The 21,334-nt window shown below is 43.7% G+C and overlaps 1 protein-coding gene across 9 annotated transcripts in view; it reads left to right on the plus strand.

The window, feature by feature from the left end:
- Nucleotides 1–20,045, plus strand: part of LOC112554564 (kinase suppressor of Ras 2-like) — a 44,333-nt gene extending 24,288 nt beyond the window's left edge. For 8 of the 9 annotated variants that reach the window (XM_025222384.1, XM_025222385.1, XM_025222383.1 and 5 more), the window contains 9 exons: nt 5,986–7,017; nt 7,438–7,483; nt 9,696–9,800; nt 10,428–10,598; nt 11,647–11,868; nt 12,011–12,145; nt 14,985–15,114; nt 18,687–18,767; nt 19,549–20,045. In XM_025222384.1, the coding sequence (XP_025078169.1) occupies nt 5,986–7,017; nt 7,438–7,483; nt 9,696–9,800; nt 10,428–10,598; nt 11,647–11,868; nt 12,011–12,145; nt 14,985–15,114; nt 18,687–18,767; nt 19,549–19,620 (1,994 nt within the window). In that variant the 3' untranslated portion in view covers nt 19,621–20,045. Of the gene's footprint in view, nt 1–1,593; nt 1,776–5,985; nt 7,018–7,437; nt 7,484–9,695; nt 9,801–10,427; nt 10,599–11,646; nt 11,869–12,010; nt 12,146–14,984; nt 15,115–18,686; nt 18,768–19,548 lie in introns of those variants that run through there. The other variant, XM_025222391.1, reaches the window with a different exon arrangement.
- The last annotated feature ends 1,289 nt before the right edge of the window (nt 20,046–21,334 follow it).

A 21,334-nucleotide genomic window follows, 5' to 3' on the forward strand; every position in this document is an offset into this window, starting at 1 on the left:
CCCTTCGCGTGCAGTCTCTCCTCTTTTATTGGCGATGCCATGAACATTAGGCATGTACCCCAGCGTCTGTAGAGTAAGAGGAAAGTATGTTTCCGCGTGCAGTCGATAATGCAGACAGAAACTGAAAAAACTGCGCGGAGCTGTGTGTGACTGTTGCGCTAGTTACAGTTTGTCATATCAGCCTGTGCTCCTCTGCAATATCCAGGTTAGTTTTCGTTTGTCGCGCATCCATCCCAAAGGTTGGTCTGTGACGTTCGTCAGCGGGTAGACAATGTGCCTGTGACGTCAGCAGCGCGAGGTGCTGGGGATGAACGCCGATAATGTGCTGCTTGTTTACACCAGTCACAATCACTGGTGGCGCCATGCAAACATAAATGTACAGCATCACGTCAGTGTTTTATAGGGCCTGCCTGCTAATGACTCTAATAAATACCTCGTTTAACAGTTTCCTCGGATGGTGAATGCTTGTCGTGTGTGCGTGCGTGTGAGTCAACATAAAGCTCTCGTTGATTTGTCAGAAAAAAGGTCCTCTGAACTTTTTTTTTATGCATTACTGTATTTTCTTTAGAAAAGACCGACATACATTTTAACTTCTGAATTCAATGAAGGCTGTGGCCAATGTTTTAGCACGCCCAAACGCACAGACAACTACAAATCCTACCATCACCAGCACCATCGTCACAGTAGCTATCAATCAACATATTAGCTGAAGATCCGTGGGCAGAGGGCTTTAGTTTCTTTTCTACTTCAATATTTCTTGTTTTGATTGTTTATTTGTCGGAAGATCTCCGATTTGTCAATGGAAATGTGTTTATCATAAAGACCCTCAACAGCGCAGCGAATCATTTGCTGTCGATATGCAGTGCTTTACAAGAACTCACCATCATCAACAACAGTATGCTTTGTGTATTTGGTCGTCACAATGTCATGACAAAGTGTCATGTCATAAAGGCCCTCATCGTGCAATGACCCATTTACATAAAAATCCCATTTACTTGTAACTGGAACTTTAAATGCTACAGTTCTCAGTATGAGGTCTTAGGAGAAGAACACAATTTTAAATAAATGAGACCAACTGGTTGGATTTATTGGGTAAAAGGATTTGGCACACTCTGCCTTGTGGAAAAACAGACATCAAAATTTGACAGACCAAAAGGGCTTATCATAGTAGTGCCTCATTCTTCGTGTTTAGTTTTTCTAACCAATGCATAATCAACGTTTCCGATAGTACATGTAACCATTCCGCTAATTTTTTCCGCCAGTGTTTAATGGCTGCATCATTGGACTGAGATTGCCAAGTCTCCACAGCCCTGATATACTTCACCTTGACCTCACTTCAGTGAGTGGCGCTGTGCACCGAGCATTTCCTCACGTCCCATTTAACTCAAATTTCATTTTTATCCGACTCTGGCTCGAGACGAATCGCATGGCTAGTCATCCTTGAAACACTCGCTAGCCAGAAGAGCTTCGCAGTGCTTTTGATCAGAGGCGCGGGGGCACGGACAGCCAGTGACCCTGGCGCTCAACTCGTTCTTCCGTGTTGATTTAAACGAGGAAATTATTGAATTATTGACACTTTGTGCTCGTGGATAACACACATCAAAACTCGGCATCGATCGGTGGCACACCGTGTCGAGAAAACAATATTTTAACGTTCTATAAGCTGCATTGCTACTTGGGGAAGAAGTGGGGACTGGTGGCGCTGTCGGCGAAGTCAGACATGGCTGATGGTCGATAGAACAGACGCGAGGTTCCGTCAAGGACATGTCTTCAAGGTAAGATGCAAAATTGTTTTCCCCTAAAACCCCAAGCCACTGGGTCAAGGTTGCAGCCAATAGGAGAGCTGTTCCTTATGCTAATTAGGCACTACACCCAATCGGTAAGGTGAAGTAGGCGTCCTTTCTTTTTGTGATTGGTACAGTCAAGGTTTTCAGGGACGATTTCTTGCTGTGAATTCAGCCTAGTCGCTAGAAAAAAAAATGCACCATGCCATACTTTAAATTCTACCAAATACTTTTATGTGTGAATACAGTGCGAGACTTTGTTTCCATAAGCATTTCAGATTCAGTCACGTTAAGTCGTGAATTCAGGCTGTAGTCGGCACAACTTTTATAAAAAAAAATATGGTATGTTGTTTAAAAAATACGATCTACATCCACCTCTCTTGTGTTGATGGTAAGTTGATGTGTAAGTGATGAAGTGATGTGATCTTCCTTGCACTAAAGGTGCATATGTGTGCCCAGATTGTGGGAAATAATATTTTGTACTAAAGCTGTATCCAGTCATTAGGAACAATAACCCTACTGGGCTTTTAACTTGCTCGTGAGCAAGCAATCCAAAGGTGAAGAAGCATGCTGGGAAAAGAAATATTTCAAACACGCACACATGGATATTTGCTTGCCTCTGTAACCCTTACTGTTGGCCCTTTCAAGGGAAATGTTTGCTTAAATAATCGAATCCAGAGATATCCATCTAGCAGGCGACAGCCCATTAGTAGGGCTTTTAGTCTCCCGCCAACACAAAATCGCCGGAAGAACAACATTCCTGAGTATTTGGGTTATACCAATCTCGGTCTTGCTGCCAGTCGGAATACTGAAATTAGTAGTTACCATTCTCTGTGCTTATTCAACAACAGGTTACACTGAATGTATGTTGTCAAAACTAAAAAGAAACTCAAAAGAGAAACTCAAAACTGCAGCCAACGGGGAGATGGGACATTTGGCGTATCTTTGGATGTTTGACATGACAGTTGAACTTCTTGTTGACATGACTTTCATTTCGCATGATCTTTGAAGGCTTTGATCTTTGAGACCAAGGACGGAGGCACAGATTGGGAATGTTGGAAAGAAGTGTCATTTACACATACAGAAAAAGTAGATCTTGTACTGAACACACCCACGTGGTATGAAATCCGATGTTGCTCTTTTGTAGGCCTTTAAGGACAGTAACCCAGAATCCTGATGAACGCAAAGTAGCCACCACCCCACCCATACCCTACAAACACAAAAAAGACAAATTGATGCGTCTGAAAAAAGGGAGCGTTTCCTTAATTCCTCACCTTATACACTCTCAATCCACTTACGCTTGTATGTTCATGCAAACATACTCGCACACGCGCGCGAAAAGAACTCCACTGACGGTTGGAATAGATTAAAGATGGCGGAATATCATGGCTTCTGTAAGCGGAGTTAGAGAAGGTGACACAGCAGACTGCCCTTATCAACCCTGCAGATGCATACTTGCTTGGCTACTTATCACCGATCTGTGACTAACTGACAGGTCCTGGCTGAAGTCCACTGGACGCAATATTGGAACCCATGTTGGTTTATTTGTATCACCAATAGGAAGATGGCAGAAGATATTTCAGTCGCACGCTATCCAGAAATTGAAATCATTTCTCTTTACGGGGCATCGTATAGACACCACGAGCTTACAACATTTTGTGCAGTTTACTCGAAAAAAAGAGACAGACTCCTTTTTCAATCCGCTTCTTATTGTTGCCCTTTACCCTTCTTTTGGTGGTCTTCTTCTTGTTCTTTTTCTTGTTTTCTTTTTGGGTTTTTTTTTTTTTTTGTTCTTTTTGATGTTGTTCGTATTATTTACATAATTATTTCTAGTTAGAATATAAGCATTCAGGGATTACAGTAATATAAAGATAACATTTATCCCCTAACCTTATCAAGTTCTTGGGTAGTGAGGTATTAGAGACTTCACTGTTCTCGGGACCAGCTTTACTTGAGGAGGGTGTCCATCTCCTCGTTGCCTTACTATCCCCAACCCTCCATGGAGTCAGATACCCATTCCCGCCAGCTGCTTCGACTGGGGAAGTTTGCTGCACTAGATGGTGTGTGAGAAGGGATTAGCATGCAATTGCTTTTCAAATTTATGATATTTTATTTTTACACTTACGATAAATATGCACTTTACTCCGGTGGTGGATGCTCTATTTATATCTGTTATTTTTAAACGCTGAATAAATGAATGGACTGTTTATGAAATTTATTTGTCTTTATTTTTATTTAAAATATGTCGTTTTACCAGTTGTAAAATCGAAGAGAATTTCTCATGAAATATTCACGTGAAAATCTTGGCCTGTGGCGAAAGGAGTGGAAAGAGACGAGAGACTGGCATTCTGAGTGAACCAACGGTGTTGATGGGCGAGCGGCACTTTTGTTGGAAAGTCTTTAATTATTTTTAAGATATAATCTTGATAAATATAATGTTTTACTTCTTAAAAGCAAGCTGGTGGCATTTAGAAGCCTCGCTTTAAAATAAAGACCTATACGTCTGGCCGTTGCTAATTAGCGTATTTTGCACACGTCATTATTTGGCGTGTAATCACACACAATATTCTTTAGCGGGTAAATGTGCACATGGTAAGTGTTTAGGGTGTTTATTATTGTTTAGCATGTAAATGTACAGGCGGTGACGGTTTAAACGTGTATAGTGGAATACGATCGTGCCTTAATCAACATGTCAAGGCATTTCATCACGCTAGATCAGGAAATAATTTACTGTTTTAAAATGTCCTCCGCATGACCGGTAGTCCATGAGCTCGGCAATAGAACGGAAATTACTGTCTGTTGATTTCATATCCACGTTATTTTTATGTATTCTTGTACTCTCGTTAGCTTTGGATTGCTGCTGAGATGATGATGATTCTTTGTCACTGTTCTCTTTCCTGGAGTTTGCTACTGGTTGCTAGTGACTACTGCGCTGTTTTGGAAATGTATGCTGGTACAGAAAGATCCGGATGCCTTTGGCAAGCATTAACCACAAACTGAGCCCTGTGTCAAGCAGGGTGCAACTTGAGGACCACTTTCATCTCTTGAGCGCAAGAGAAAACACGTTTTCCTCCCATGATTTCCACTGCACAAGCCCCTTTCCAATAATCACATTAGCAGCCGGTTGTGATAGTGTTACTGCATGCACGTGCCTAAGGTCGTGTAACGTCAGACATCCCATTAGTCTGCAGCGCTCAGGGTCACAGAAAGTTTGCTCACAATAAAAGGTAAAGGTCGTACACTAACGTTTTTTTAGGTCGAAGGATCGTGGCGAAGAGTTAAAGATCACACCTTTCTCGGGGCCAACTTTTTTGTGCGGTCGCACCCAACCCCTATCCTTCTCCCTGCACCCGTTTCAAACAGGTGATCCTCTCTACGCCAAATGCGCCTGTAGTTGCGGACGCCGGTGCTGTTTGCTTTGGTTTGAGTGGGTACTCAGAATAGCCGATGAAATGTTCTGAGAGAAGTTAACTTTTCGTGCGATTTTTTTACAATGCTTACGTTTTCGTATTTGTTGTATGCATTCATAATCGTATCGACATTCAGTCGTGCACACCGTTGCCTTGTCAAGTATGGATGGACAGGTTTTCGCTGGTTTTGCGGGGAGAGTGCTTCCTCCAAGAGCAATGGGAATAATAGCTGTGGGATGGGTCAATGAGGGGGCAGTGAGGCAGCTGTTAACTGCTCATGTCATTCTTGCTAGCTGTAGTCTTCACTCATGATATGTGAAATCGTTGTTACCTTCAACATTTCAGCTGCTCAATAGTATATAAAAGGTCGTGTGTATGGGGGTTGACAATGCTGACTTCACATACCTAAAATATACGATGTGCACGTATTATTATCTACAATTTGTCATTTACATAACTGAAAACTTGTTTTATATGTGAAATCCGTTTCGGATTGATATGTGGTAACTGTTTATAGAAGACGATTGTTTTCTTTTTTTTTAAATGTATTGATGCTATCTTTATACATTTATGTTAGTTTAATAATTTATTTTATAGTCAAAAATTCATTTATAATTATATAATTCATTTTTTTTCCTAGTCTTCTGACTGACATAATATTTTATCGCCATATAAAGTTTGGGGGAAGAACGGGGATATCAAGATGAACCATCCATAGGAGTGTAAAAAAGAGAGGAAAGGCTGTTCGATACAGGTGCATGATCTATAATGGTGATTTCCTGTCTGTGCAGGCGACGCGCACTGGAGCAAGCTCCTGCAGGTCAACGGGTCCGATGCTGACGCCGCCCTCGTCCGCCGCCTGTCCAGCAAACGCGCCAAGTCGCCCACAGGTGTTTCCCATGGACGCAAGCGTTCTCGCGAGCCCTCGAGCGAGCGTACAGCCTTCCACCCTGGTGGCGATGGTGGTGTGAGTAGCGGAGGAGGTGGAGGTAGAGTAGGACTAGGCGATGAAGCGATGTGTAGCGTGCGAGTGGTCGCCCCTCGGCCTCGCGACGGTCTGCTGGCCACCATCGCGTCTCGGATCCGCCACTGGCTTCAGTCGCGGCGGAAGTACGAGATCTCTCCCCGAGATCCCTTCCTCAACACCTCGTCTTCCTCTGCCGTCTCGACGCCGAGCAAAGAGCAGAAAGGTGTCAAGGACGCGGTCATCAAGGACACTGTGATGCCGGACTGTGACGCCGTGCTCAACCGTTGCGGCGCTGGACGCCTCAGTCCTCGTTTGCCGCAGCGCCTGCCCAACGGTTTCGCCGCCGCTACTGCGGCCGAAACGGGAAAGATCCCACTGCAGCGGTCCCCTGTAGCCCCGAGGCACTCAAAGAAACAGAAATCCCCCTCCACTCCTTCCAAAATGGTCTCGGCAGTAGCAGCGGCCGCAGCCATCACATTCACCTCCTCTAAACCCTCGCCAGTGGCGCCACTCAAGGCAAAGTCGAAAAGCCCAGTCGTGGACATCAAGATAGAGGTGGTGGACGTCTCTGGTCACTCGCCTTCCGCCCTCAGCCCCTCCGCCCACCGCTTGCTGGCCAGCTCGCGGCGTCACCTTTTGCGGCAGTCGCGCAGCAAGCTGAAAGATCGTGCAGTGCTCATCACCTCCCTCATGCCGGATGCCTCAGCCTTGTGTCACCAGCCCCTCACCACCACCATCAGCTGCCCTCCACAGGCCGAAGTCGTGGCGGGAGCTGCTGGCTTCGGCGACCCGCTTCTTCAGTCAGCCCTTCGGCGCTGCCACTCCTGGCCGCTGCCCAGAAGGAAGGCTATCCCGGGTGAGAGACTGGCCCGTCCCCATTTTATCTGACATTTTATCTGGCCTTCATTCAGTCGCGGTCTTGCGCCTACGTAGCCAAGGAGACCGCCCTAGCTCAAATCTAATGGTTAAAAATGATTATCTTTTATATCATTTTTATGTATGAAATAGTATATGTGACTATGTTGATTATACTTTAGAAACATTTTGTGCCATTTATAAATAAGCCACAATAACTACAAGCAGGAGGAGCCTGACATTCTCAGACAAAGGAAAGGATGTTTCGCCCTAAAATGTCTGTAATGTAAGTGGCCTTCGGCTGAAAGACGGCTGATCCTAGTACTATCTGTTGTGGGTTTTTTGTTTGGTTGTTGACAGATTTTACCACTAAATGATATTTTTTTTATCCTTTGTCATTGTGTAATTCTTTCATTTTCAGACGACGACGAGTGTCCAGACAGTGCAAAAGAAGAAGCCCTTCAGAGGTAGGTTTTCCTTGGGATGGGTCCCCGTGTGACGAATGTATGACCCATCAAGTTGTACTTGCATCAAGTGCCCCTGTGTAAACAGAAAAAGTTACCAGACTGCTTTTTTTTTTTTTTCAACAGACCGCTGAGCTCACGAAAGATCTTATTTCCAGAAAATCTATCTCCATTCTCGACAAACAAAGCTTATGAACTTTACCATCAACATCAAGAGGTCAGAATCATGACCACGAAAGGGCATGGCTGCACAGAGGTCGTACAAGTTACAGCCAGTGGGAATGCTGGGAGCGTATGTTGAATATGTTACAGGAGGCTAGTCAAAATTGTCCGCGGTGCGTCTGGACATTTCTCCACCCTCCATCTTACCCCACTCCATCAGTCTTGGGTTGTTTTTTTGTTTGTTTTTTTTTCTTCTTCTTTTTCTGTTCTCAGTGGGCCTTTTGTCGACATTGACAGGCATCAGTGTTCAGATAATTTCCTTGAAACGATTTTCCTAAGTTCTTGACATCTTTCAAGTTTTCTTGCAGCTGCCGTTAAAAAATAAACAAGCAAGCGCGGGTTAATTGGTTGTCTTTCATTCTTTGTTTGCTCGGCTCCCGCCGACCACGAGTAAAATTGCCCAAGTGACTTGTACAAACTTTACACTTTATGGATGGTCGTGATTGTCGTCTGCTTTTTTCCGACCATCAAGTCTTGTCGATCGATCACTCTCTTCGTCGGCTGCTTTGCTTCTCGGCTTTAATGTTTGTCATTAAAAGTGAGAGTTGTCTCTCTTTTTTGCGTAGTAGCCCGATCAACTTGATTTTTTTTTAAACAGCTTGACTCATATCGTTAATCACATTAATGATATCGTCCAGATATGTGTTAGAAAAATGTGCATCTCACGATCAGTTTATTTCTAAAGTTTAGAAACCTGATATTCCTTGATGGCAATGGGGGCGATGTTTATTAGATAAGATCGGGTGAGAAAAGGACTGCTACTTAATAACTTCACCACCTGGTTTTGCTATCTGCTCATTATTATTCGAGTGGCGAAACTGGATCTTCAGGCAAAGCCTCTTTGTCGGAAGTTCTCCCAATGGTTTTCCTGCTACATCTTTCACTGACAAAGAATCGACTGTGCAGGTGTCGTCCTAGTGTCTGGACATCGTCCATATTTGTATATAGCTACTTCTCCACTGCTTTGAAAGCATTCGTCCGCGTTTTCCTGCCGAAATTCTTTGGCCTTGCAGATGAAACATTATTTAGTGTATTTGATTAAGTAAAAATCGCATCGTCTGCCTCTTGCCTCGGAATATTGATATTGAGAGATTTCTGTCAAACTTACAAATGCAAAGGTTCAGTTGTCTGCAATTTTTTTCTCGCAACAAACCTCTTATTTTCTGTATTGTTCTGTCACAAAAAAGAGTTTTCATTTTCCGAAGCAATACTTATTATTGTAGCCGAACTCGCTGACCTCAACATAAATCTTGTCTAGCAAGTAGGTTGTATGTGCCGATGGCGATCGGAAAGCAGCTTGAACAACTTTTCTTATGGCGAGTTTATAGCGAGGGTCTAATGGATGGTCTGGTTTATTGCTGCATGGACCCAGCATCACTTTACTCGTACAGCAACCTTTGTGAGGTTGTCTAGACCGTGGTTGTTGTAATTATTCGCTCTCATCCATCTCTATCTTGCATTATGCAGGCTTGGAGTGGGATGGGAGTAGAGGGAAAAGATATTTTTCTTCAATGTAGCTCATGGCATCGGATATTGCCGAAATCATAGTCCGTGCCGTACGATGTCAGGAAGATGCTTGCTGTCACTTGACTACAAGGAAAGTTTCCTGACGGCTCATCGCATAGTCAGAATCCTGAAAACAAGCGTCACCTGCCTGTCACCTTTGCTGCCTCGACATGTGCTGGACATGTTCCTCTTGTGAAACGTGCAGCGAGAAACAGAAGCGCGTACACATGCGCATGCAGAGGTGTGACTGTTTACATTTTTGTTCAGCTCTCATCAAAAGCCTCACTTCTCGATTCTCTGAATAATGGGGAGGCAGTAGTTTTTACATTCAATACATATTATTCTTATCTAGATATGCATCCCCAGAACTAACGAGGTTTCGTGAGTTGTCTCAAAATATTAGTATGCGGTTAGGTTTGGTCCAACATGAACTGTGCTGAAATGAGTGTAATTAACCTTTCAATATTTCCGGGATTTTTTTTTTCAGTGCTGGGCTAAATGGACAGGAATCACTGGAAGACTGTTCCATTCGGTTTGATGACCTAGAAATCGGCGAGTGTATCAAAACTGGTCGAAGGTGCAAGATTTATAAGTGAGTATGTTTGTGAGTAATTATATAGGTGTCTATATGTATGCATATATTTATGGTATCTATATTTGTTATCATTAGTCTCACACACATTTACTGCATGCTTCTGTATTAGAATATGTATCTATGACAGTGTGTGTGTGTCATTCGCCATGACTTCCCCTTTGCAGTGTTACAAATTCTAGTTAGACAAAAAGTCCGTTCGTACTTATGGTTGACATGCACTTGTTTGTATTTTACAAAAAATAAAATTCCTTCACTAAGTTAGCTTCGCTATTCAAATGATACTACGCCAGTTAGACTAGCGGTTACTTTAGCCCACATAAAAGAAGCATGGTCAATGTCAAAGTTTTGAATTAAGTATTTTCGGTAGTGTTCAGGGTCATCTAAATCTCACTCTGCATCGGACAAGTATAGACAGATGTTTAACAAATTTTGGCAAGTTTTTACAAGAGGTGATAGAAAAAAACTTGGTCAAAGGTTTGTCCAATATTTGTCACACACTGTCATGGCTTACTTACACAATTCCCACTTACATACATCAGCTTTTTCAGCGGAAGTCGAATATTACAGTTAAGGCAGCCTATTATCCAGGGTTTTGATGTGAGTGCTTGTTGTATCTGACTTCAGAGCCCGCTGGCATGGTGACGTCTACGTCCACCTGTTCGGCGAGTTGGTCAAGCGGCCGGACCGAGAGGGTTTCTGGCGTGACGTAGCCAAACTGTGTCGTATACGTCACGAGAACATCAATCTGTTCATGGGAGCCTGCACTATGGCGCCCAACCTCGCCGTCATCACCAGGTACTGCCGACCGTGATGCCCGCCTTGTGTGATGAACGTGTGATTGTTTGATGAATGCCGTCCGATTTGATGTGGGCCCTGTCTGCATGATGAATGTATGCTGAGTCGATGAGTGCAGTCGGAGTTAGCGTGGACCCCGTCTGATCGGTGAAGGTCAGTTAAATCTCTGCCTGCAACAAGGGATACTTATAGTGGCACCACTCTCAAGGGTCGTCACTCCCTGAGATTTCATTCTCCCTTCCCCTGCTGCTTTTTGCCTCCTCGATTGTTACGCAACACACGATTTTAAAGGACTTGGTTAACAGTCTATCAATGCTTTGCTGTAAACGGCTTGTTCGTCTTCGTCTGCAACGTTCTCGCGTTTCTTGACACGTTTTCTTTTCCTACCTGAACTATTGATATCCGAGCTGAACCAAAATTAAGAGATATGGGGGCTGGGGTAGGAGTGGGGCATGGAGTTCAATTTATTCAGTTTGATCTTTGAGGGTACAGACTTTTTTCATGGCCTTCCATGGAGCGGCACAGCTACGTAGAGTTGTTCTCATTCTCACTCGACCGAAAAAGTAGAACGCGGTAGCGCAGCGGTTAAACGTTCACATATGTCACGAGAGCAGTGAAGATCTGTGGTCTAGGGTTCATATCTCATCTCTGGACACACTTTTGGCTGTTGTTGGGTGGGGAGGGGTCTTTGGGAACTTCAGTTTTTTCCTCCAGCATGCCTTCTCCAAAAATAAAACACCGGCGGTTGGTTTTACATCAGGTCTAAATGCAAGTCGACGGAGATTGTTGAAAGTTTAATCGAAAACTTGCTGACTAAAGAGCTCACACTAAACTTGGGCCCGTAGCTGCTTGATCCTGTAAACCGGACAGAACTGCATGTGAGCTAAACAGACGTGGTCTGCACGATCTTGCAACATGCAGGCTGCCTTTGACTTTGCTTGCTGATGACTTAAAGCACTGTTCATAAGTATGACCCGCTCAGCTGGAAGCACTTTCCAATCCAGTCAACTGCCGACAGGTGGCGCAATATACTTGTTTTCTTTCGCAGCTTCATCGCCGGCAAGTCGCTGTTCGAGCACATTCACGTGCAGAAGGAGAAGATGACGCTGCACACGCGCGTACAGGTGCTGCAAGGTGTTGCGCAAGGTATGGGCTACCTGCACGCCAAAGGCATCGTGCTGCGCAAGCTCAACACCTCCAACATCTTCCTGACCCCCCGGGTCAAGGTCAGCGCCATCGATTTCAGCCTGTCAGAAGCCAGACACAACAGGTAAGGCCAAAGGAGGAGGAGGAGGCAGTCTGCACAAACGCTTTGAATATTGTTTCACCTATGTTGCTGATCAACTCATACACACTCACGCACCATCGTCGTCATCACCATGATAACAAGGTTGTGTTTGTGTACTGTGCAGGAAAGATTACGCCACCATTCCTCGCGGTCACCTGACCTACGTGGCCCCTGAACTACTGAAGACGCTGAGAATTGTTCCTCCTAGACTCGTGCCAAAGTCAGCGCCTTCCCCCGAATCAGATGTCTTCGCTTTCGGGTGAGTGTAGAAGTGTTAGTGAGAGAGAAAGCAACTGATCAGAAGGTATTGGTTTGACCAACATCCAGTTACAAAGGGCTTAACAAGTAAACAAAACTGCGCCTATACATATACAAAAAAGATAATATCTGTTACATGCCAGACATAACAACAAAAATAAGGAAGAGAGAAAGGAAAATATTGGTGTTGGCAATGCTAAAACGTGGATGAGGAATAAAAAGAAACTTCTTTCATCAATACTGGAATTCTTTGCTACACAGCCATTACTTCTACTTAATTTCAATTTTTTAATTATCTGCTTTGACACAAAAAGTATTAGAGGAGAAATTATATACCAGACTGAACGTGGAAGAGATTGAGAGTTTGAGATTTTACTGGTTTTGAGAAACTCTTTGGCAGCAGCTCTGCAACTGTCACTTTGAGAAAGGAGTCCGCTTTTCTTCTGCATTTTGTCAGCCGTTGAATCTTTAGTCAGATGTGGTTTCTTTTCTGGCGGGAGAGAGAATTTCCGAGAAGGTGGAAGCACAGGATTGTTCTGCTTCCGGCTTATTGGTTCAGACAAAAATGGCGACATTTTACACAGGTGCAATCTCATGGAAGAAACCATAAACACTGTCCACTCGGAAAGAAAACATGTCAATAGTTAGCTTCGTTTGGTGAAAAATATGTGAACGGGGCCAACGCCCGTGGTGTTTTTGTTCCACCCTTTCTCATATTATCTTGCAGTCAAGTAGTGCACTACAAGCAATCGTTGACTTACAGCCATGCTGATTTGTCAGACCATCAGGCTAGTTCTCTGCTGATTCACAAATGTCGAAAAAATAAAAAAAAATGCAGTCTCAATAATTGCTTGTTAAATATTTTTCGAGCCACCGTGGTGTAGCACAAAGTTTTTTGTTTTTTTTTTTAATGAGCATGTGCCTGTCTCATGAAGAGGTGTAAAGCTCGATATTACAGAAAATGATTCGAATATACTTGATCTTGCTCTCTCTCTCTTCCACTGCAATAGAGCTGAATACAAGCAGATATCACGTGCAGTGATTGGTAACGACTTGACCACGACCTCTCTTGCCCGTCCCTACACTAACAACTTTCTCTTTCACACAAACACACATGCAATACTGCTTCCGATTTTCAGCTTCTCAAGCGAGTAGCTAATCTTACGATACATAATACACCACCATCAGCAACAGCCTGTTTTTCTTTCTGGCTTTCACTTTTTTTTCCGATGTCCCAGCATGCATCTCACCCGTTAACATCAGGTGTAGGAATGTGCGAGCTTCTCTTCCCTCCCTCCCAACCTCCAACACCTGGCAACCTGACAAAAAAACAACTTTTAAAAAACTCCCTGACGAAGGTTGGATAAATGCGCTTGAACGCAGATCTTAATGCACGGAGTGTAGCCACAGCAGTGTTCGCTGTCATTCATTGCCACCCCCATCGGCGAGCGTTGCTTTAAACACGAGCAAATTGACATGGCAAATGGTCAGGGAGAGGGCGGGAAATGCCAGGGGTCGGGTCTAAGCTTTACCTGTTTAGGGCCGCCATGCCAGACCCCCGTCTGTCGCTGCTTTGCGCTGATCTGGGGGAGGGGGGGCTAACAGAAGGGGCAGGAGGGGGAGGCATCCACAGCGGCGGAAGTGATGTGGACATTTAGTAAAGTGCTGGTTCTCGGCGTGCTCGCAGACAATATGTTATTTCACATTTTACCACCTACAGCCTCGCCCACTACTGACATTTTCCTGTCTCGTCTTGTCAGCGTGATAAAAAAGAAAATGGAGAACAGATTTTTGAGAAAGGAAGGGAAAAAGAGAAAATTCTAGACGGAACATTGGGGGAACGAGAGGGAACACCTGACTTTTGCCTTTTGATCGAGAAATCTGATATTGAAAAAAACATTATGTGATAGGTTTCTTCTTTGTTGTTTATTCACCAACGATAAATTAATCCTTACGAGTGTTTCCGTTGTTTCGTTTGCTGTTGCTATTTTTGCTCGAAAATCCTTCAGCAACGTCCATATTGTGGCTGCAGCGTGTGTGGGTGTCGGATCGTGTTCGCTGCCAGAAGGGGATGTAGGGGACGAGAGCGGGGAAGTATTCAGTGGAATGCCACACGAGTTTGCAAACACAGCGATGTGAATACCGTGGTTATTTACGAGGTGGCCTTTCGTCTGTCGTGAAAACTGCTGCCGTCTCTGTGAAGGGCGGCGACGAAAGGACAGGTCTGAATGAAAGGCTTCCTCGACGAGGACCAAGTCCGTAATCGATTAGCGTACAAACCAGCAGACCTTTGTTGATAAAAGTCGGCTGTTTACAACACAACTTCCGGTGTTCGGTTGAAGTGATCATCTGGCGCAAATGATGCTCTGCTTCTTCATTTTCAAATTCTTTTTTTCTCTCTCTCTTTTATAAGTACAATTATTTCTTTGTTTACATAAATGTCTAAGTTCTAGCAATTGACCGAATAAACAGGGAAGTCAGCGAGAGATCTTTTCTGCCGGTCTGTTAGGAGTGGGCCTTAATTACCATTGAAACATTGAAGGTGTGTTTCTCCAGCTGTTCGACGGAAAAACTCTCAAATTCAACATTAATTTTGCTCGAATTTTCGTTCTTGTTGTTTCGCTACTGTTTTCTCTTGCAGCACATTTGTTTCCCTGTTTATCTGACCGTTTTAAGATAGTGCAGGTGAAATAAACCTGTGATGTTATAGAACTGTTTGTTTAGCTATATTTTCCGAGTGATTAGATCCGTAGAGTCACGTGTCCAAGTAGTACGTGTCTTTGTGGAAAAATAAGCTAGTTACAATTTGCTGATGAAGCTTCTTCCAAAAACTCCAACAGAACCATCATGTACGAGGTGCTGGGAGGATCCTACCCGTACCCGGGGTTCCCTCCAGAGTCCATTATCTGGAGCGTGTGTAGTGGTCACCGACAGAACCTGAGCCACGTCAACTGTACCCTGCCGCTCAAGGTGAGACGGGAGCCCCTGTGCTGCGTGTGCGTGTGTGAGTGTCAAAGACAGAGAGAGTGAGTGAGAAACTTCACTTCACACTTAGTACGTCTGATTAATAACTGATTATTGATGTCAAAACTGTAAGTCATACTCTGAATAATTCTTTCTTTCCTACCTTCGATCAATCAAAGCACACACACACACACTGCTTACTGTATTCTGTTTGCATTCGTTCATTCCGTCAGTACGCGCGTCTGCATGTCAGTTGTCCTCCCTCATGATCAATTGTTTAATTATTGCAGTGTTATGTCTTTCATTACACAAAAATGTATTGTGGGCCTTCGAAAACCTCATTCAACATCCTCTTCTCCAAACTCCTCGTTTAACATTCTTCCTACTGCTTCATCTTTCAACACTCAGCCACCCGTTCCTTTAACATCCAGTCAGCCTAGGACGCTACACAGCACCCACCCGTCTCTTGCTACCCTGCTACCTCTTCAGCTTCGGGGTAGCCCATCTTGTCGACATGCATACCATCCTACGCACCCACCCTTTCGTCGGTTGAGGAGTAAAAGGTGCAGGGTGAAGGGAACTGAGAGAAAGGCAAGTTAGAAAGCTAGCCTACTACACCCGGCACACATGCTGACACGCCCCGTACGGATTGCCTTCCGTCAGCAAACAGCGGCGCTGCTCTCAGCAAACAGTTCTGCAATCGACGCTGTGCGCCATTGATTGCTGGCGCCGTCTTGTAGCGAGTGTAGCTCGCGGTTCTCATCAAACTTTGCTGCACACCTTTAGTCCTCCAGTCTTGACAGGCCTTGCCACAACAACATACCTGTCCACCTGCCCACCTCATGTGGGCGTGATGGAGCTCACACGCAGCTCAGGACCAATCAGTGCGTGATTTGTGAGTTTTTCTCCGGAGGGACTTGCCAAACACAAATTTTCAATGTTACAGTAGAAAAAAATTTGAATACGAAGAAGAAAAATAGTGACAGGTTGTTATTTCTCCTAATCTGGATAAGATAAAAAAAAAAAGCAATGCTATTAATTCAAACATAAAAAAGTGCTAGAGTTCTATTTTACAGGCAGTTAATTGCATTAGGAAAAAGACAATTTTTTCAGCTGAAAGAGATAATTACATCCGTATTTCATTGGGAAAATCGCTGTTACCAGTGTACCACATCAAGCCTCAATATTTATTATCAGTATACCATTACAAGCATCAACATTATTAGCACACCATTGTACGCCTCACTATTACCAGTGTCAGACTCGCTGTTACCTCTACCCTAGAATGTTTGCTAGGAATGACTGTTTGTGGTGGACAAGAATGGTGAAAACGCTTGAGGGATGCGAGTAAAAAAAATTTTTTTTCTCACACATGACACATACATTTGTGGAGTAAAAATATTTATCAGAGGAATATAATTGCATTCCATCTCTTTCGAAACATACAAGCGCACGCGGGGGAGACACTATAGGGAGAAAAAAAGAGGAAGAAAGAAACAGATAAAGGGGGGGGGGGGACAGACGAGAGTCTCGAGGGAGGATGTAAAGAACGGACTAGACGCCACACTATGAATAACGGAAAATCCCAACGAGCAGGAGGTTAAAGGTCACTGTAAACATTCGTATTGATATCTTCAGGATGTTTCAGCAGTTAATTCTGACTGACTGCTTTCTCTTCCGCCCTCTGACCCTGGCAAGATTGGGAGGATGTGTTGGTTTGAGAGAAAGTCTAGCGAAACATGGCCGCTTGGGGTGGAAAAATCAGTTAATGACGAGTGACAGACACTCGCGTTCAGGTGGATCTAACGATCAATGAGAATTCTCGCCTTCCCTTTAAAAAAAATATTGGTGGCTTGATTTATGCCACTGTATTAAAAGTGCCTTAAGGCGCTTCCATGATGGATGTGTCCTCTCTAAACTGCAGACTAGAGAGGTTTTTCGTCCTTCTGCACGTGTTTACTCAGTAGTTTATTTTGAGATGGTGTTACATCACTGGCGTAGAGAGGCAGACGAAAGCTTGTCACAATTTATGGAGCTCAAATTTCGCAACAGGGACAGTCAGGCATTTCCCGGCAGCGCATTACAAGATTGTCACACAGACTGCCTCGTGCTAAAAGCAGACTCCAGTAAAAAAAAAAAACTTACTTAAAATTTCAAAAAGTGTGCGAGTTTACCCCAATCAAAGCGCTAGGAGTAATTATTATGAGGAAGTAGCAAGTATTGTCAGCCACTTCACTCCACCACAAATAAACGTTGGTTTATATTTAGTATGTTTGGTTGATTTCCCGTTAAACAGAGTAGAACTTGTTTTGCCCAACCATCATTATGCTCCTGTGCTCAACACCCTCTGCTCTGCCTACAAAAACAGGATTCCCCACTGTCTTTGCCTGTTGTCCAGCTCTCGATAATGTGTAGCTGGCAGGCTATTAGAGTATATGGTCTTTGGTTTCCAAGGCAACCAGGAATAACACGTTAATGATCATTTTGATGCATAAAACATGGACTTCGAATAGAATATTGTCAATAATGAGCACCATGGCGTCCTTTGCACATTTTGGCCCAGTTTTTACGGTAATGGTTTCAGCAGCTAAACAGTTAAAATGCTGCTTTTTGATCCTACGACTCCATGGCTGTTGTATAAATGAAGCAGAATATGATGGACTAAGTTTGGCTCGTAAATTGCTCCGGATCTTGTTCATTTTCCATAATTTGATTTTTAGGCCCTTCCGGTGCTCCAAATGTACAGAAGAAATGGCGACTTTACCATGCAGAAGATTTCAAGATTCCAGTTTTTTATAGAGTAGGCCTGAGCCCATTTCAAGGGGAACAACAGCAGCCATCATGATTAACATTTTCATAAACTGTAGTGTGGGAAAAATAAAATTAACTTTCAATAGTACAAATATGTAAAGTGTACAGCAACATTATTATTTTACATCTCAACATTGACAGTAATTGAGATTGATTCTGTTCACATAACTACATAAACTGAATGAACAAAATGCAGAATTCAGTTAGGGCAAATGAAAATCTACAATGCACGTTTCAGATTCAGAAAGTAGACATTTCCGTATGTATCAGATTGATTGATTCTTTAATACTTTAAGGGCATAGCTTCAACAAGAGTGTATTTAAGAAAATAACTACACATTTTAAAACTACTGTACATACAATCCAGTAATAAGTAATGTGGAAACCAGTTATTCTCTATACACATATATACATGCACTTCAAAAAGCAGCATCTGTGAATACAACTACCCTCTCGCACACACAGACACTGCTCATATACCATTATCCTAAATATCAACACTAAACATGGAGAATCATTACATCATAAAGGAGAAAACCTCACAGCCTTTGGGTATCAACACAAAACTGAGAGAAGGGAGGTAAACAATTATCATGTGTAACATATACATTATACTTTATGACCTTCCTGAATGTAATCGGGTTTAATTTAACAGATTGCTGAGGATCAGACAAACGGTGTAGATTTGCAGAGGTTTACGAGAGAATCACACACACACTCTCTCTCTCTACTTTATTTGTATCATGTGTGCCGGTCTTGGTCCACAGACGCTGATAGAAGAGTGCTGGTCACAAGAGCCGCTGTACCGCCCGGACTTCCCCGAGCTTAGCAAGGAGCTGCACAAGAACGTGAGTAGTTGTCAGGGCAACTCGGCAAACGTCGCTACTCGAAGGTCTTGATACAGCAGGTTAATACAATATGGGTCCGCCATATTACGAGTGTTGTGACATAAAGGCTAACAGTCTGGGTGGTGGATGCACTTGACCTCAAAGCCTTCTACAGTTTGAACTTTGATCGGGTCTCCTCCTCCTAGTAACAACTGGGTACTTGTGTAAGGTAAATTAAACTGGTTACTTGCTATATCGTGGGAAGGTAAAAAGCGACTGGGTACCTGCTTCATCAGGCTGCTGGTGGTGCAGAGGCTAAAGTGTCTACCAGCACGATAGTGAGAATCGGTTGTCGAAATTAACTTGACAGAAGGAGCCTGAGCTCCGCCTTCCTCATATCCTACTCTTGACATAGTGAACCACTCACAGTTCACCGCTCCTATGGTATTAGGCCATGACAACTTTACCAGAATGCTTGCTTGCTAGAACTTTTTTATTTTCCAGATGTGTCTACTCACCTAAACAAATCACTTCTTGTTAGAAACGTTCAGAGATATGCATATGTAGTATCCACGTACATTTAAAACATTTCATTAATTTACACTCACGCAGCGCATATCTAATGCACACATATTACACGCATATACATAAGCAATATTTACACATGCAGAAAAGAATGGAGGAGAGGGGTTGAAAGGAATGGGAAAGATTAAGTCTTCGGCCTTGACATGGCCGGGCAGTCACACTTCTTTACAAAATAGTTCAGCTCTGTTTTTCTCCCCCAACCTCTCTTTCTTTGCAGTCTCCCCAGTACAAGCGGCACAGCTCTTCAGAACCGGAGCGATTGAACCGCAGCCCCGGCGTTCTAGAATGATCTTGGCGGCGGATGCACATATCAGTTGGAGCAGCTACCACCCGAGTGTTTGTTGAGTGCGTCTAGTGCTGGAGCTTGGCGCTGTCCGTGCTACCGCACCCGGCGAGAGAGACACGGAACATTGTGCACCGACCGCCTCGACGAAAGGTGGTATTTCGTGGGGTCCTTTTGATTCTGCGCCATCCAAGCCAAGCCAAGAAAATTTCAGCTTCCAAGAGTCTGGTGGTGTTCTCAGTATTACCGCGAAAAAAAAAACAAAAACACCCCACTTCGTGATTGTGGCAGAGACTACTTGCTCTACTGGCCTGTGAGCCTGTTTTATCAGTTTTTAATCGTTTTCCTTTTGCCTCCTCTGCCCTTCCCCACCACTACCCTAATCCCGGCCTGGCCTTACAAAGTTGGAGAGACTCCAAATCAGCTTTTCGGTTTTTTTTTGTGTGTGTTTTTTTTTTTTTTTTTTTTTTTTTTTTGGTCCTCCAACTTAACGTCAAGTGCTGGGTGGTTCCTGATCTGGAAACTTTGTTTAGAAGAGGCTCAACACCTCTGTAGATGGTACCATTCAGTCAGTACTTTTGATGAAACTGCATAATAAACAAAAACATGACAAAAGTTTGATATTCAAATAGTCATTCACATACCCTGCTTAAAATGTGTGCATTAACAAGTTCTTTAAAAACTGTCAAATCGAACTTTAAAACATCGGGTAGTTTTCTTTATATCTTAACTAAACGAGCGCAGGTATTATAAGCAACATTTGTTCAAAGACAGACCAGTATTCAGATCAGTGAACACATTCAGGACTGTGTGTTACAATATATATATTAGTCGAGTGGTTCATGAAGTCCGAAACCAGGAAGTGTAGGCCAGTGCACTTGGGCCGAGCCTCAGCAAACTTGAGAAAGACGTGTTTTCAGGCGCGCCAGTCGGACTCGCAATCACCCCTCCCGGAACCAAGCCCACAGTCAGGTAGAGCACAGCCACGAACGGTCACTCCCCTACCTGGCAAACTTCCTATGCATTGTAACTGCGAGTATTTAGCTTGAGACGGATGCATGCCCTCTTTCCCCACCTTGTCGAATCATTTTGGGTGCGACAATAAACTAAACCCAAAACAAAAATATGAGGCATTGCGTTCACTTTCTTTTTTGGACTGGAAGGCGTTTGTTGAACTGTTGGAACTGGTACAGTTCCCAGCAATCAGTCATCTCGCGCCAGTGGCAAGTACATGACGGTTATACGAAGATTACAGAAGTGTGACCATTTCTGGCAGTGAGGAGTGCTGGCGGGAGATGCCATGGACTACAACATCAAAGCAGTCCCTCAATAATGAATCTCACATCACGGTCATGGATTCTGCTTTACGACGATCAAAGGAAGAAGAATGTACGCACTTGGTTGCTTTTGATATCTTGTCAACTGTTATTGACGTATGTTAAGAATTTGATTCCCCAGCGCAGTAGACCGATATGTGCGTGTGCAATTTTTGTTGTATATAAATACACATAAAATGCCCAAGAAGTATATGTTCTGGAGAGTACACTAGGTGGCTTTGAAGAAGGGAAACTCCACGTCTTAGGTATCCATGGTTCCTTGACATGTTTCGATTTTGTCGTCTGACGTATCTTCTCGGAAGTCCTTGCCATGAGACTTGCAGAGGCAGCCACGCTTGCTAGTCACGCTTGGCAGGGTGGCAGAGTTGGGTGGGGCGGTGGGG

The sequence above is a fragment of the Pomacea canaliculata genome, linkage group LG13 (genome assembly GCF_003073045.1).
Source record: "Pomacea canaliculata isolate SZHN2017 linkage group LG13, ASM307304v1, whole genome shotgun sequence".
NCBI lineage: Eukaryota > Metazoa > Mollusca > Gastropoda > Architaenioglossa > Ampullariidae > Pomacea > Pomacea canaliculata.